This window comes from Pantherophis guttatus, chromosome 3, assembly GCF_059756535.1.
Source record: "Pantherophis guttatus breed Tessera chromosome 3, ASM5975653v1, whole genome shotgun sequence".
Classification (NCBI taxonomy): Eukaryota; Metazoa; Chordata; class Lepidosauria; order Squamata; family Colubridae; genus Pantherophis; species Pantherophis guttatus.
The window spans coordinates 38,712,561-38,730,761 of NC_142065.1; the positions used below are offsets into that span (position 1 = coordinate 38,712,561).

Genomic DNA, 18,201 nt, shown 5'->3' on the forward strand with positions numbered 1-18,201 from the left:
CTGCTTAAGGATTGGAAACAGGGGTGAAATGCTCCGGGTTCAGACCGGATCGCCCGATCTGGTAGCGATGGCGGCGGGTGATTCGGAGAACCGGTAGCAAAAATCCCTGCGCCCCCCCCATGCCCAACTGAGCCATGCGATCATCAGACTGTTTTTTTTTACTTTTAAAGGCATTTTTTCTACAACCTCTTCGGTCGAAAAAATGCTTTTAAAAGTTTTTTTAAAAAAGCCTCTGATGGTTGCGCGGCTCAACCAAGATCGTCAGAGGCTTTTCAAAGCATTTTTTTCCTGCAACCTCTTAAGGTTGTAGAAAAAATGCTTTTAAAAGTAAAAAAAAAGTTGGCCACGCCCACCCAATCACATTAACCCCCCCCCACCAAGCCATGCCCACAGAACCGGTAGTAACAAACTTTAGATTTCACCCGATTGGAAAATGGAAACATTGCCCTGGGGAAGTGCCCATAAACTCTTGTACAGACATCATCTCCAGTGTAGTGAAGTTACTTTCAGTGAGGGATGTATATGGAATAATGTAGTCAAAATTCTGATACACAATGAACATAACTAAAAAAATAATAATTTTCTTCACCTAATTTTATTTAGCGAAACAGTTAAGTTCATCTGATCACGCGGAATTGGAGTTATTACATTCTTCAGGCCATAACTTTTAGAGCCTTTAATAGATTTTTAATGAGAAAATTTGCCTACATGAGAAAAGTAGATTGAATGTCTATGACTAGCACTAATTTATTTCTTATCATTCCTTGTTGATTGCATAGCAAGCATGCTATGAGGAATGTGACTATTACAATTACATAAACTCAGAAATTTAATACAAAGGAAATGGATAAAGTATGAGAAGGGAGGAAGAGTCTTAGTAAATATTGGTCAACCCTTCTATTTAGTTTAATAGAACACTCATTAAGATTACATGTAATAACTGAGGGACACTAAAATATAATTATAAAATCATCCTCCTGCTTTATTTTGCAGCATAATTATAGACTATTATTAGGCTGATTTCTGGAAATGTGTATGGTATCTAGGAATACTGACTAGTTTAATAATGGAGATTATAATTTTTTATCTTTTTTAAGTGTCAGTATTGTACACATTTTCTTATTTATTTCCATTAGCATTTATTCCAAAATAATTTGCAAAGTTAAGTTGTACTAAAAGAAGTCAGGTATACTTCCACTTTGATTATCCAAAGTTCTTGTAGAAAATATTTGAACTTTATAAAATTAAATATTCATAATGAGAAACTATTATTTACGTGGCATTTAATACCACTCATACCACCTCAGTTGAAAATTTCTAGTTTTCTGTACTAAATGATTTTATTTTCTGACAGATGAACTCTCATGGTTAGCACAAACAAGCAAGATTCCAATATATAGCAACATTATCCATGACTGTGACACTAAATTTCTATATATGTAATTTTGGTTTGTTCCAGATATTCTCAGAATTCTCTTCCTAGAAAAGTTTTGTCCAGTACCAACATCAATGTGATCAATAATTTTATATTTAATCGTGCTATGTCTGGATTCATACACTGCACTAAATTACAATGGTTTTGGTTTTATTTGGTTTTAACTTAAGGGTATTGTATGGGCCTAGGCATTATGGTACATAAACCATGTCCTATGTATGCAGCCCATTGTGGTTTAATCAATAAACCATAGCATAATATGACAAACCTAATTCAAATCTATTTAATGCTGACTATTAAATTAATGACTTCTCCACTAAAAACTGAAAGTGCCAACCAATGACATCTGGTTCTTGCCATTTAAGTATGAATCATTCAGTTTTAACCTTTCTTTTAACCAAAACAACTACTCACTGACATCAATCATTTACACTTTCATGAAATGGAAGTTACCATTTCTATATTGCTATCGAATGAGTAATCCCATCCAATTGAAATAACAAGCACTAGATGTGCTCCAGTGATAAATAGTGCTACAGAAAATGCAAAAGATTAATATTAAAAAATCAGGCAATTTAAAGATGTCACAAATGTTGCATAAATGTAAGGTTATTACTGAAAAAATAAGCAGTTATGCTTTTGCTTCCTGTAAAGAATTAGATTTGAGTAGGAAGTGGGAAACATATCTATTGTATCATGTGTTAAGTGGATGTAAATCCAGTAAGTTGACAGGAAGCAGAATCTTACCTAGAATGTCTTAAAAGCAGATTTTAAAAAAACCAGCTGCCAAAGAACTCTGGGTTTATCTACCATTAGCATTGACATAAGAATAGAAATTATTATACTTGTTGCTTGTTCTGCAGAGGTAAAATTTCAGATATTCTTTACAGGTTTTTAAACACCTACAATTAATTGAAATTTTCCAAGATTAGCTGCAAAATTACATAATTATTTAATATGGAAGTTCAGCACTGCATTGCATAAAATCGATTTAGATTTAAAAATTACTATAAATAATGTGTTAATTATCATAATCTTTCAGACATTTCCTTTATTATTCCAGTCACATATATAAATTCTGCCTTTGTCCAGTTTATTGGAAATTTTCTAAAGTGAAACTAGAAATGGTATAGGGTTTGCTGAGCAGTGGGACAGCAGGTTTCCTGAGCAAGGGGTTGGACTAGACTTCCAAGGTCCCTTCCAACTCTGATTGTTAGAAATTGGGGAATCATACCTTCCATGTGGCCTTGGTTCCTATTTGCTACTGAGTTCTGATTCTGACCATCACAGGTGCCCGTGATAGAAGCAAAAACAAAAGCAATATTACAATGATGAATATGTAACTATGCAAATAATTTGATGAATTACTGTTACAGATACCTCCCAGAACACACCAATCTGAGTGTAGAAAGCAGGGCCAGACATTCACTGTAGGATTTCAGTGCTTTGGTTTACATATTTTACAAAGCCATCACTTGCATACATTTTTTGAAATGCAAGTGTACATTTATGCATCTTGGAGGGGATGAATCTTGATGGGATAGCACAAGCACTTGACTGGTATTCATGTGTGTGAAGAGTGGAACTATAGAATGAATTTAAGTTGCTAAGGATGAATGTTGAAAGAGATTGCCAAAGATGACGAAACTAAACTTTCTGTTTATAAACTGTGTCAGAAAGACAAAATATTAGGAAGGCACTCAACAAAGAGCAATAGAGACCCTGGTAAAAGGTGGTATTTCAACAAATTCAAGATAGAAATGGACTTGGGGGGGGAGGAAAATCTTTCAAAGGAATCAGAACATTCTAATCTACCAATCTCAAATTGGTATGCTAAAGGACACCAATGGACAGACAATAATTTATTCAAAGATCAAAGAAAAATTGGAAGGGTGTACTTAAATATTATAGATGTCAACCTCTAAGATATCTGAGAAGATATTCCTACCTACAAGCTCTAGTAATAGAAGAGGAAGTTAGATCAGCACTCTGGTCAGTACCAAATTGTAAGATTATAGAAACTGATGGCAAGCAACAAAATTTGTGCTAATTGCTGTTCTTGTGAGTTTTCCTTCTATTAGCCATCCAGACATGTATTTGAGATAGATGGCTATTTAAAACAAATAATTAAATGTTTTAGAAAACGGATATCTCTGGAAACATAAGAACATTTAGTGAGGAATGCTAAGTTAAATCTTTGAGTTATATGCTGTGCTATCTTGTTTTTTATGTTCCAGTACAAGTGAGGAAATTGATACTCATGAATTATACTGTTTATATACAATCTGGAATTCTGAAATATTAAGTTGACTTTGGTTCTATTTTGTTTTAGTTTTTTAATTTGTAGCAGATAAGCACAACAGGAAAAGTCTGAATTAAAATTTCCCTCCCTCCCTTCTTCCTAGTGAGGATAGGTCTGTTTCTGAAAGGAAGGAAGGAAACCCTTAGTCATACAACTTTAAACTACAATTAGAAGCCATATTAGGAAAAGAAGTTCCCACTCCTGCTTTTTACTTCCAAGAAGGCAACATAAGCCAGATGCTCCCCAAAAGTTAGATAGTGGCAGTAAAAACTACCAAGCCACTAACTCAAAGCAGGGGCTGAGACCAAGATGTGAACATCCAGAAGACTTCCAAGACAAGCTTTGAGACTCACGGCTTTCACCGTATAGGCACAGTGCAAAAACAATATATATGAAAATGTAAGAGATCAAAATATGTATTTTAAACAATATGTATATTATGTAAACTAACTTTAATGTTAAGACTGAAAGAAAATTCAACATTCAAAAATTGAGGCCATTTGTTGAGTTTTAAAATTAAGTAGCATTGACCTATTACTTCATTGAACTAATTGAATGTATTTTAAATCAAATATTCTTTTTAGCTAAAGAATGATTTCATTATCAGTATTTTAATGTATTGATTTTTCTTTTTTGAAAAATAGATATTAAAGATTTTAATAGTAAAAAAATAAAACAAACTGAAAAGAGAGGCAAAATAGAGATTAAAAATGCAGAAAAAAGGGAAAAAAGACAAAAGTTAAAGTGACTTCCATACAAGTACAAGCAACTTACTATTTCTCTGCCCCCCCCCCTTTTTTTTTAAAATTAGATTTATATGCCGCCCTTCTCTGGAGACTCAGGGCGGCTTACAATGCGTTAAGCAATAGCCTTCATACTTTTGTATATTTTATACAAAGTCAGCTTATTGCCCCCACAAACTGGGTCCTCAATTTACCTAGCTTAGAAAGGATGGAAGGCTGAGTCAACCTTGAGCCTGGGGAGATTCGAACTTGCAATAATTGCAGACAGCTGAATGTTAATAACAGGCTTTTAGTCTGTTGAGCTATCCAGGCTCAACTTGATATTACATTATAAAAATCACTTCTTTCTGCATCTCAAACTTAATCCATTCACAAATCCAAATGTCATTACAATTTCTGTCCTGTATCAATTAAAAATCCAGAAAGGATTCCCAGAATGTAGTATTTGTTTTAACCCTGATCAATCAATTCAAATTTATATTCCTTTCCTTTGCTCCTAATATTTATCATCTTTGGGTCATTAAGATGCTCCTTTAACATTTGATACTAATCTTATGTACAAAACTCATTTATATTTTCACTTTAAAACAGTGCTGGCTACCTGACTTTGGAAAACCTCAGGATGAATTTAGTTGTTGTATTGGGAGAAGTGGAAAACATGGACAACAGTTGTATTCAAATAAAAGTTTCTTTTTACACTAATATTTTTGTTGTTTTGACTTTTTGTAATCTATCATGAATATTGATTATTCACTATGGATATTCTGGATTTAAAATGCTTTACTGAATAAAGACTGTAATTCTTATTTGTATCTATACTATTTTCCCAGTGGTGTAGTTTGCTTAAATCTTTAACAGTGAACATTAATGCTGCTTCAGAAGTCACATTGATAGTATCAGAATGTTTTTAATTGTCCAAAAATGAAGAGACAGGTCCCAAAATTATGTGATGACAATGAAAATGCATCACTAATAAAGGAGAATATTTGTAGCTCAGGGTTAATATGAGGGGTCCTTGGTGGTCTCTGAGCTTCTTTGAATTCTTGCAGATGTTTCATCACCCAAATGAGGTAACATCATCAGTGCTAGTCTGCATCAAGATGTATCAAGAATTTAATTTAATCTTAGCATGATGTGGTATGAAGATGATGAGCTTCAAAATTATCACTTATTACCCTTTAATACAACCTAAGCAATTTAGATTGATTTATTTTCCTAGAAAAAAACCCACTTGAATCTTAATCATAATTTATGAAAACATCACTAGGAAGGCTATAAAGGACTGTGTTTTTGGATGTGGCTAATAAGACATTTAAATCCTTGTGCTAATTAGGAATATGACTTAACTCAGTGTCAGAAAATAAAATAATTTTATTACCACAATGCATTTCCAATAACAATAATATTTTGCTTCCCACTTCAAAAAACTTCTCAGTTTGAGATTGTTTAATTGATAGTACAGTACTTATGTAAATAACATGAAAATTTAATTCTTTAAACTATATTTTCAATATTAATAATGTTAACATTCATATTTGCTTACGGTAATTTCCACCTGTAGAATTTCCACCTGGGAAGGCTAACAAAGGGTTAAGGGAAGAAATCTTGCTTCGTTTTTCTATGAGGAAGTATTGGTTATTACTTCTGCTTACTAATTATTGTTCTTACATAGATGAAATCCTTAAGGGAGGGATGTGTATACTTCCCACAACTGTAGCTACAGGAAATGGGTTGCTCTATAAGATGAGCTTTTAAGAGATGTGTTCAACATATAAACTATTTTCAAAAGAATTGGGATACATTACTGTAAAAATGAATGTTATTGAAACAAAATATAGAAAGTAGACATGTGTGAAGCAGAGCTGCTTTGCAGAGCAATATTGACTCTGATCACCAGAGGCAATGAGATGGGCTTCACTGCAAATATCATTAGAAATACAGTATGTTGCAAAACAATACAGACACAGCAGTGGCCTCTTCAACATGTCTAGCTCTTATTGGGATTAGGATTAGGGATTGGAATCCACATTGCAAAACAATTTCAAAGGGCATGTCAATCTATATGCCCACTGAGGCTTCACACAATGTTAATAGAAACGTAACTTTGAATATAAATATATTATCTAACTGAACAATTAATTCTTCTAAAACGAAAAAAAAAATGGTTTAAATAAAGAGCTTTCCAGCTTCTTTCATTTTTATTCTTCTGTCAATTTTGGAGATTGCAGTCCATCCTGCCTCTCGCATCTTTTTTACAGTGGCAAGTTTCATCGAAGATCCTGGAGTTTTCAGAATAGATGGAGCTTGAATCTATAGATAAAATACTTGACTTAGTATTTGATAAATAGTCATTTTGAGATCAAATTTGGCTTCCAGGAAATTACTAAAATACCTGCTTTGGTGTCCTGATGCATAGATGAGAAGATTCTGAATAGTCTTTATTCAGCTTTTTAAACATTTCTTGTTCTGTTACAATACTCTTGGGGGAAAATAATAGTTAAAATTAAATATTTGCATCTACTGAATCCCTTCTTTCATGTTTTATTATATATTACATCATGCAAAAACTAAATTATATCTAATTTAAGGTGTTGTATTCTTTCTCTCTCTCCCTCTTAGTTCACAAAGAATGTGATCTAAATTCATAGAAGGACAGGAATCTATTCTTTGGCATCTCCTCCATAGTAATCTCCATTGCCCTTGTTGCTTCTGTTAACATTATAGACAGAGACTATATTAGTCTATGGGGGGGGAAAGAGACTCCTGGGGTTTGTTTTTTGTTTTTTTTTGCTTTCACAGTATTAATGTAGGGCTTCTGTGTATAGAAAATAAAATGTGGACATGAAAAATATATTACAATGAATAAGTCCCTTAAATCTCTAATCAAAAGTAATTTAATCATATGCCAATATTCCTGGAATATACAAGTCAGAATGTTAGTGAATATAGCAGTATAATGCAGTTTCTAAACAATATTTCATTCTGTGGAATCAGTTAATAAAGTCTTAGCAGACTAATTAGGCAGCATGACATTTATAAATGAGAAAAGTAAACAAGTACCATTAAAATCGAGAACAAATATATTTATTTATTTATTTATTTATTTATTTTTATTTCTATACTGCCCTTCTCCCACAGGACTCAGGGCGGTGCACAGCCAAAATAAAACATCGTATACAAAATTTAAAAAACAATTTAAAAACAATTAAATAATTTTGGCCCAAATAATTTAAAACAACCCAAATTAAAACCGAATCAATTAAAACTGAGAGGATGGGATCAAGCCAGCCCAGCTAGATGGAATAAGTGTGTTTTTAGGGCCCAACAAAAAGTCCGGAGGTCTGATATTGTGCGTATCTCAGGGGGTAGGTCATTCCAGAGGGCTGGTGCCGCCACAGAGAAGGCTCTCCCCCTGGGGGTCGCCAGCCGGCACTGTCTGGCCGACGGCACCCTGAGGAGGCCCTCTCTGTGCGAGCGAACCAGCCGGTGGGAGGCTATTGGCGGCAGAAGGTGGTCTCGCAAATACCCTGGCCCTAAGCCATGGAGCACTTTAAAGGTAATCATCAACACCTTGAAGCGCACCCGGAAGACCACAGGAAGCCAGTGCAGCTCGCGCAGGAGAGGTGTCACATGGGAGCGCCCCGTTGCTCCCATAATCCCCTGTGCGGCCTCATTCTGGACCAACTGCAGCCTCCGGGTGCACCCCAAGGGGAGCCCCATGTAGAGAGCATTGCAGTAGTTCAGGCGGGAAGTGACGAGTGCCTGAGTGACCGTGCGTAGGGAGTCCCGATCCAGAAAGGGACGCGTATCAGGCGAACCTGATAGAAAGCCCCCCTGGCCACGGCCGTCATATGCTCTTCTAAAGACAGCCGTGCATCCAGGAGGACGCCTAAGTTGCGAGCCCTCTCCGTAGGGGCCAATGATTCGCCCCCAATAGCCAGCGATGGCACCAGCTGGCTATATTGGGACGCCGGAAGCCACAGCCACTCGGTCTTGGAAGGGTTGAGTCGGAGCCTGTTTCTCCCCATCCAGGCCCGCACGGCCTCCAGGCACTGGGACATCACTTCAAGGGCATCGTTGGGGTGGCCTGGGGTGGAGATGTACAGCTGAGTGTCGTCAGCGTACTGATCGAACTCCACCCCAAAGCCACGGATGATCTCACCCAGCGGCTTCACATAAATGTTGAACAGAAAGGGCGATAATGTAGGTTGTAGAAATGTCTGGAGGAAAACATTGAATGCTTACAAAAAGTCTGGAAGGAACTCCAGATAAATTAATTGGGAATTTTGATACCATAGTATCAAGTATCAAATCATTAAGTGGAATCCTATGGCACTGAAGAATAAAAAATATGCCCAGTTGACCATCCTTTTATTACATAAAGATGGATTCCATTTCACTTAATTCAATGAGTGTGAATGACCATCCTTAGGTATTGGAAAAATAATTTCGAAGTGAAGAATCCAATGCATCCTACACGAAACAGAGCTATGTACAGCATTTTAGGAGGCATATTTTCTTCCTACGATTACAGCAAAGCTGTTCCTGAGCTTCTTGCATGGACATTAATGGAAGACACCTGCTTCATGCAACCCTAATAAATTAATTTGATAATTTATCTGAATACTTTCTAGATAACCAAATATAAAACTTTCAAAAAGATATACAAAAATATAAATAAAAACTTGTATGGGGAAGATACATATGAACCATATTGTCCTGTTAAGTCTAGCCTATCCTACCTGGGCCAGCACAAAGGGCTTACTGCAGATTCCTTCAGTCAAAGAAGTCTTGACTTCTTCCAGAAGAATTCTTGACTTCTTCCAAGCACCCATGCTTTGGAACATCCTGCTCTCCAGTGTAAGATCTGCCCCCAACCTATCATTCCATAAGAGCCTAAATACCTGGCTCTGCAAATTGGCTTAGGGACCCAAAGGGAGAGTTCAACTCTGGAGGTGGCTGCTACATTGATAACAGATGCCATCTCCCCTCCCCTGTTCTCTGCTCCTAATATGCACATTCTTTTTTACTAATCATATTGATGTATTTTATTTGTTTTCTTTTTCCTTGGTTATTTTATTATTCTATTTTAATTTTGCTTTGTTTAAACTTTTTTGTTTTTATGTTTTTTATGGTTGTGAGCCACCTAGAGTAGCCCCATGTCAAGATAAATGGCAAAATTATTATTATTATTAGTAGTAGTAGTAGTAGTGGTAGTAGTAGTAATAATATGGTATCATGCCCAAGAATTTTACGAAACACATCAAGAAATTGCAGCTTCCTGCAATAACACCAGCAAAACTGCAAAAAACTGTGCTACTCGGAACATCATATATTTTAAGAAGATACTAGGATGCTGGCAGCAACCCCTATCAGCCATTAGCATCAGTCAATGGTATTTGTGACACATTTTTAATGTCTAGTTGACTGATTTTCATGTTTAATGAATACATTTAATAATAATAATAATAATAATAATAATAATAATAATAATAATAATAATAATAATAATACATGTATGTGTGAGCTAATCATTTATTTCATAAATCTGGAAAATTATTTCCAAGTTTTGGGAGTTTTTGTTATTTACTGTCTCCACCAAGACCTGCTGGAGAGGATACAAAGATACATGTATTTGGTTAGCCAACTATAGAGAAAAGAACACTGAACTACATAGACAGTAATGATGGTTATACTGTACTACATGTCTAAAAGTAATCAGGTGTTTAATATCAAGTCAGCTTTAATTTATAAAATATCAAACATTATTTCACAGCTTACACAATTTTTATTCCTAATCAATTTCTGGAAAGTTTTGTAAATTGCAACTTAAAAGGAAGCAACTTTACATGTTACTGAGGCATTATAATTCGTTATAATAGCATTTGTGCTCTGGTAATCTTGACAATATCAGGAAGATCAAACTAATACACACATTTTTTATATAACAGGCAGTTAAAAAAGGGAATGCTCAACGGTCCCAATTCGCTTAGTTTACACAGACATCACTATACCCTGTTTCCCCCAAAATAAGACATCCCCTGATAGTAAGCCCAATTGGGCTTTTGAGTGCATGGCAATAAGGCCAAGCGCTTATTTCAGGGTTCAAAAAAATATAAGACAGGATCTTATTTTCAGGGAAACACAGTAGGATTTTCCTGTATTTCTCCTCTGCAATCGTGGAAGGAAAATATTTTAAACACAACAATGTAAAAGCTTTCTGTACTTTGGAACTTCTAACTGCTTGAGTAAACTGCTGTCAATATTAAAAATTTCCAATTTTCAGGGGAAATTAGGCATACTAGTTAGAACACATTGCTGCCTAGTGTTTAGAATCAGTACTACACCTTTGTACAAACTTTTCCCTAAGAAAGAGAATAGGTTAGGAGGAGAAAACCCAAGAGTGTTAATTTCAACAGTAATGTTATATTCCATGTAAATTGAAAATCACCATCAGGAATGAAATGGGCTAGCTACATAGGAAAATAGGATGACTTTAAATAGCATTTTTGAGGTCACAGATTCAAGTCTGAATTTAAAATAACCATATTCTTGCCTGTGTTTTCATCATGTCTGCATCAAGACATAAAACCAGGGGTGAAATCTAAAATTTATTACTACCGGTTCTGTGGGCGTGGCTTGGTGGGGGTAATGTGACTGGGTGGGCGTGGCCAATTTTTTTCTTTTAAAAGCATTTTTTCTACAACCTTAAGAGGTTGCAGAAAAAAATGTTTTTAGAAGCCTCTGACGATCAGGCAAGTCAGCTGGGATCGCCAGAGGCTTTTAAAGGCATTTTTTTTCCTACAACCTCTTGGGCTGAAGAGGTTGCAGAAAAAAATGCTTTTAGAAGCCTCTGATGATCAGGCAAGTCAGCTGGGATCGCCAGAGGCTTTTAAAGACATTTTTTTTCCTACAACCTTTTGCAACCTCTTCGACTGAAGAGGTTGCCAAAAAAAATGCTTTGAAACACACAAAGCCGCGTGATCATCAGAGGCTTTTTTTTTTAACTTTTAAAAGCATTTTTTTGGCCGAAGAGGTTGTAGAAAAAATTCTTTTAAAAATAAAAAAAACAGCCTCTGATGATTGCGCGGCTCAGCTGGGTATGGGGGGGGCGCAGGGATTTTTGCTACCGGTTCTCCAAACCACCTGCCGCCATCGCTACCGGATCAGGCGATCCGGTCCGAACCGGAAGCATTTCACCCCTGCATAAAACTGTTTTTTTTGTTTTTTGTTTCTTTTGTCTTTTGTTTCTATATCTTCACATCTGAATTTCTGAGCTTAAAAATTCAGCAATTAGGGACCTAAAATATATGTGCATTCCTTGAAATCTGTTAAAGGCAGCTGCAATATAATTATAACATTTGGATCTCAAGAATTGACAATTTATAGTTGCAGTTCTCTACCATATTGGAAAAAATATATTGTATGTTTTCTTACTACCATAAAAATGAAATGCCATTGCCAGATACTTAGATGCCCATTTATTCACCAGATTTTCTGGCAAAAAATGTAATTTTAATAATTTGTGATTAATATCCAATTTCTTTTTACAGAACCATGCATGAAAGGACTTTTAAGAGTTCTTCATTCAGTAGGTGTTCAGAAATAAATGGCTACATCATCCATGTATAATATGGTATTTATTTACCTTCTACTTAAGCAGCACTTATCCCAACAGATTTTCAATCATAGCCTTCAATATTTTTTTGATATGCAATATTAGATCTTTAAGAAAGAACTCAGTATCACCTGTTTATGTCTACTGCCTCACTTTTTTCCTTTGGGAAAGTTTCTATTATACTTGTTTACTTTCCATCTTTAGCTACCAATTAAGAGCTAAATCCTTTTAATTCCCTTATTAACCTGATTTTGTCTTCTGATCTATTTTCTCATTGACCTTTAGTTAAGTATTTAATGTGCCACTTTTTATAATTTATTGGGATTAAAGTTTTAAATGATTAATTGGAAATGGCAGCTGCTGTTAATGAGCCCTTTACTATTTCCAATAAATAAAAGATCTATTTTGGTTCAGGTAAGAACAAGTTGATAAAGGTTGGATTGGAAATATTTTTCTCCTCTCATTTCCAGTCTGGCTGTCCCTCCCTTATTTGTTCCAGGAATTCATGCTTAGTTAGATCTGACCTTGAATCTGATTCCTTATACCAGCTTATCTTCTTTTGGAAAGTAATATATTTGATGCACTTTTCCAATTGCCATTGTTTCCTTCTGCCTCAAATAGAATATTGCCCCTTTAGAAAAGGGGAATATCAATATATTTAAAAACCTGTTCAGGAATAATTTAAACCTTTTTCCCTCTGCTTACTCCCACACCCCTAATCTCTATCTTTCCTGCAAGAAGAAAGGGCATTTAAATGTTATATTTGTTTTATATCCAGAATAGATTAGAACCACTAATTGTCCATTAGGTCACTTTGGTTAATGTCATCAAAGAAGCTGGGTGAAAAGAATTTTATCTGCTCCCATTCATCTCACTTGCAGTAATCTGCACCATAGTTTTGTTTGGGCAAGGAAAGTTTCTACTCAGGTCATGGTAATGTAATAACTGTCTCAAAATGATTTGTTTTTACAATCTTTGTCATCTCTATATTGCCAGGTCACTTTCCTTGAGAGGTTTTGTATTTTTAATTCACATGATACATCAAATCAATATTAGGCCAGGGCAAAAAACTTCAACTCTCACATATTCATATCCTCCCCATCTTCAAATTGTATCCCATCCTCAAGAGATACAAGTGCTTCACTTTCCCTGAATAATACTGCAGATTATTAAGAGAGGCATAAGAATTTAAATTGAATTTACTTATCTTGTTGCACTATAGCAAGTCTTCTAGTTTAAGTTGTTCATCTTTGGCATTATTCTGCAAACCCAAGCTCTTTCTACATCATTTCTTTGTTTTGCTCTTACATGTCTTTGTATTTTTCATCATGATTCCCTATTCTATTGCTAATGCATCACCCCCTTCTGAAACAATGTAATAGGGTTTGCAAAAAAAAATTACAATAAAGCAGTGGTGAAATGTAAAATTTGTTACTACCGGTTCTGTGGGCGTGGCTTGGTGGTGGTAGGGTAATGTGACTGGGTGGGTGTGACCAATTTTTTTTTAAACTTGTAAAAGCATTTTTCTACAACCTCTTCGGCCGAAGAGGTTGTAGAAAAAATGCTTTTAAAAGACTCTGACGATCCCAGCTGAGTTGCCTGATCGTCACAGGCTTTTTTTTTTTACACTTTTAAAAGCATTTTTTCAGCTGAAGAAAAAATGCTTTTCAAAGTAAAAAAAAAAGCCCCTGATGATCGCGCAGCTCAGCTGGGCGTGGGGGGTGGGAAGGGATTTTTGCTACCGGTTCTCTGAACCACCTGCCGTCATCGCTACTGGATCGGGCAATCCGGTCCGAACCGGGAGCATTAAAGTCAATCCATCAATTGGAAAAATTCAACAAACCAGAAGCAAAGAAGCTACTAAGGAATCTCTGAAGTAAGTTGCTTGTACCTTCTAGTCTTTCTTACTATGTTGGCAATATTTTACTATTTAGTAGTTAACAAGCAAGTTGAGAGTCAACAAAAAATTCTCTAGCCCAAACAACCATCTTATATATTTACATTTTTCCAGTCATATCATCTATACCTATAAACTTACAATTTTTAAACATTTTCATTTCATTTATAACTTTCTTTTCATAATTTTTATCAAGTTCTGAGGAATGCCCTGCTCTTGCTGTAAAAATAAGGATTTTATATAATAATATTTTATATTATTTATATAAAAATAAGAAAAATAAGAATCATGAATAACCACAACAGTTGAAGATACTACATTAAATATTACTATTTATCATTAATAAAATAATTCTACTTTTTGAACATATTCCAAGTCATTTCAATAAAAAGACAGAGTAATTTTTAAATTAATACCAGGAGATCAGTGTTCTCAGAGCTGTCTGACCGAGAATCCAATTCCAAAATAACTTTTCTTTTCTTTTTTCTTCCTTCTGAAACTAAATTGGTGCTTTCTCTTAGCAGTTTAGATTTTGGTGGTGTCTTTACAGTATATGTCTATGTAAAATAAAATATTAGAAACAAGTTATGATGGCTTTTAACAGATAAACCGTAAAAGGTTTTTAAAACCTTTTAAGCAACATAATGTTAAATGTCTCACTTGATGTAATTTGTTATAGTTTATGACGGAAGGCATCTAAAATGATTCAACAAGGTAATAGCACATTAACATTTTTGTTTGAGCATAAACAGAGGACTTGAACTCTAGGGAGAGGATATGAAATATCCTAATGAGTCAAAGTAATAATAATCCCAGAAAGACTGAACCACATGGAAAAAAGTTCAAATATGTGCATTACTATTCCTTAAACCCTTTGAGGAGTACCTAGGGTCATATTACATTATACTACATAATTTATGTATGTATGTGTGTGCTTAATTAGTATTTTATTGGTTTTTAATTTCTAATTAATTAGTATTAAATTATACTATTTAATTAGTATAATTAAAACTTTAATTATACTAATTAAAACACACATATATTATTTAATTAGTAATCTAGTAATATTATGATTATTTTTGGAATTCATAATATGATGTATGTATGGGCTATATATTTAATTCAGACTGCTTATGGTATTATATCTACTGTTGCAATTATTAAGTGATTTTTTAGTATATATCATTATATTTTTAGTTTTGTATCTGTTTTCTTTTTGTTAAAGTGCATTTTATTGTACATCTGTATCTGTATTGAAGAATGTTGGAAGTAATCCTTTTTTGTTATTTGTGATGTTTCTTTTTTTAATTTTACTTTTTAAAGCTTTCCTTGTTATTCTACTCTCCATCTTTTCTCTTTGGTTGTAATTTTGCATTTTTATCTCTTTTTTTGAAATTTAATAAAATTGTTTAAAAAATTGAAATTCCTTGAAAGTCCAACAATTTCCCAACTAGCATCATCATCATCTTCAAATATTTTTTTCTCAAGGATAATTAATATAAGAAAAAGATGATTACATATACCAATATGATATAAAACATGAAGACAAAACAAATTAAAAATGATAAAATGAGTGTAAATTTGTAAAGAAATAACAGTGGAATTATGGAAAAAAATAGTAAAATTTACACTAAGCCACAACATGAGAGAAAATTGGTATGCTCTAAAATTATTTTTAAAGAAATACTGTGTTTCCCTGAAAAGAAGACCCTGTCTTATATTTTTTTTGAACCCAGAAATAAGTGTTTGGCCTTATTTTTGGGGAGGTCTTATTATTTTGGGCACATGGAAGAAACCAAAGGAAATGGCGGAGACTGGCTGCAATGTGTTTAAATATTTTCGGCGACGGCTTATTTCTGGGGGGGGGGTGTTATTTTAGTGCATGCGCTAAAAAGCCCAATTGGGCTTATTATCAGGGGATATCTTATTTTAGGGGAAGTAGGGTAAGAGTGGAACTATGGGAAAAAATAGTAAAATTTACACTTAGCCACAACATGAGAGAAAATTGGTATATGTTCTATAAATGGTATAAAATTCTTGCAATAATTTCCAACCTAGATAGATCATACAATAATTATTGAAAATGTAATTTTTTGTCATATATAGCACTCATGCAAAAAGACTCAAATGTTTTGGGGAAAAAAAATACCAAAGCATTCAGAAAAGTCTGACAATAAATGTTCAGTAGAAACCACAAATATTGATCATCGAAAGCAAAATGAAAAAGCATCACAATTTATTAAGATTCATGCTGACAGCGGCAAGAATCTGGCACACACAATATTGCAAAAGAAAACAATCTTGCTGACAATACAAGATTTTAAAGTCCAAAATCAGAGAAAATGTGACAATGGAAAGATTGATTGTATATATTTGTAACCTAAGTCTAACCACACTTAAGCAGGAATTATTTCCTTATATACAATATATAACACAAGGCAAATTAAGACACAATTTTTTTGAAGAAAAAGAAGAAAACTATCTAAACATAATTAAAAGAATCTAAATAAATAATAATTGCAGATGTTTAAAAATAATAAAAAATGCGTACCCATTAATACTCATTGAAAAGAAAAAATAACAAAAGGGAGAGGGTTGCTAAAATGCTTTTTCTTGCAAACACATTTTTGTTTTCTTAGTTTTTTAACTATATTTTTAATTTTTATTTATTTTTCTTAATCCCTGTATTAAATATCATTTTCTTGAATTCGCACTTGAAATCTCACTTCAGTGTAATGTTTATGGCAACTACAATAATACTTTTCTTTAAAAATGATAACATTTATGTTAGAGATTATATTTATACTGTATGTAAATACATATGTAAGCATTCTATTCTACCCCCCATTTTTATTTGTTTTCTTGTTGATCTTCTTTAGTCCCTCTGTTTTCTTACTAATATATGCAGCTGTTTCCTTCCTAAGGCAAGAGTTACTATTCCAAAGTCACTTAGTTAGCTTTGTGTCTAAGGCAGAAGTAGATTTCACAGACTCCTGATTTCTAGCCTGATACCTTAATGACTCTAATGTACCCAAAAGGCTTGAATTAATAAAAATAAAAAATATTTTAAAAACATTTTTCTCTAAAAATCAAATAGTTAATATTTGAAAACCAGCTTCACAATAACTGTCTTTGTAAACCTAAAATAAATGAAAGAGAAATAAAATAATTTGTTAAGGAACAAACCTTGGCAGGTGTCCACGAAGACTTCTCTGTATATTCTATGGTCTCATTAACAGGTATAAAATGTTGACATATGTTCTTTTGGGAGTTAACTGACAGAGAATCTGAACTAGTAGCTTTAGGAATTTCTACAAGTGATGCCTGTAGTTTCTAAAATTAAATATAGTAAGAACAGTACAAAAGAATAAAAAAAACCCATAAATTCAACTAACTTGAATTAATCTAACTTCTAAGATAAAATTATTTCAAAGTATAAGAAATTCTGACAAGGAAAGCTAATAAGTCACTTTGTTTTTTATTCTTTTCCAGCCAAACAGAATGTGGGAAAGAAATTACCTTAAGGGACTCTGGACTTTACCTGTCTATCAGGACAACTATGTCTGAAAACTGAACAATCATACTTTGAAAGCTGAACAGGTCAAAACTAAATTTGATTTGGAGGGAAGAAGTCAGCCAAGTTAGAATAAGATTAAAAAATGAGCCAGACCAGATAGCAATGTGATCAGCAAAAAAACCCCCTAAATGTTCAAAGCCCCCTCCCTTCTGGCCACATGATCTTTAACAAAACTATTATGAAAGAGTTGGAAAGAATTCTAAAGCCATGATCTGCATGCTCTCCTTACCTGATTCACTTCTCTGGCTAGATTCTCCTGAAGGTAAAAAAAAGAAAACAAAGCAAGTAAAAGGATTTTTTTCATAATATGTAACTTGTCTTTTGATTAAGAAGTCATTTAATTTCAGAAGCAACCTTAATATCTACTCTCAGCTGAAAATCTAGTAAATGAAAATTTAATAAATAAATAAGCCTCATTAACTTTCTAGCTCAGTTGAATGGAAATTGCTTCGTAATATATTTAATAATGTTTGGTTTAGTAACCATATTAGAAAAGTACTGTTAAAGAGACATATTTTATCAATAAAGGAGAATATTTGTAGCTCAGGGTTGGAATGAGGGGTCCTCGGTGCTCTGAGCTTGTGTTCTGTCCCCGTCTCACACACGCACACAAACAGTCAGCCAGGAGT

General features: G+C 33.9%; 1 protein-coding gene across 5 annotated transcripts in view; it reads right to left on the bottom strand.

The window, feature by feature from the left end:
• Positions 1-5,833: 5,833 nt before the first annotated feature.
• The window catches only part of SYCP1 (synaptonemal complex protein 1), a 63,642-nt gene continuing 51,274 nt past the window's right edge, over positions 5,834-18,201 (bottom strand). For 3 of the 5 annotated variants that reach the window (XM_060689708.2, XM_060689706.2, XM_034415031.3), the window contains exons 29-33: positions 17,802-17,828; positions 17,182-17,328; positions 14,412-14,552; positions 6,873-6,959; positions 5,834-6,790 (exon numbers count right to left, since the gene is read on the bottom strand). In XM_060689708.2, coding sequence (XP_060545691.2) covers positions 6,647-6,790; positions 6,873-6,959; positions 14,412-14,552; positions 17,182-17,328; positions 17,802-17,828 — 546 coding nt within the window. In that variant the 3' untranslated portion in view covers positions 5,834-6,646. The remainder of the gene's footprint in view (positions 6,791-6,872; positions 6,960-14,411; positions 14,553-17,181; positions 17,329-17,801; positions 17,829-18,201) is intronic. The other 2 variants (XM_087889342.1, XM_087889341.1) reach the window with 1 other exon arrangement.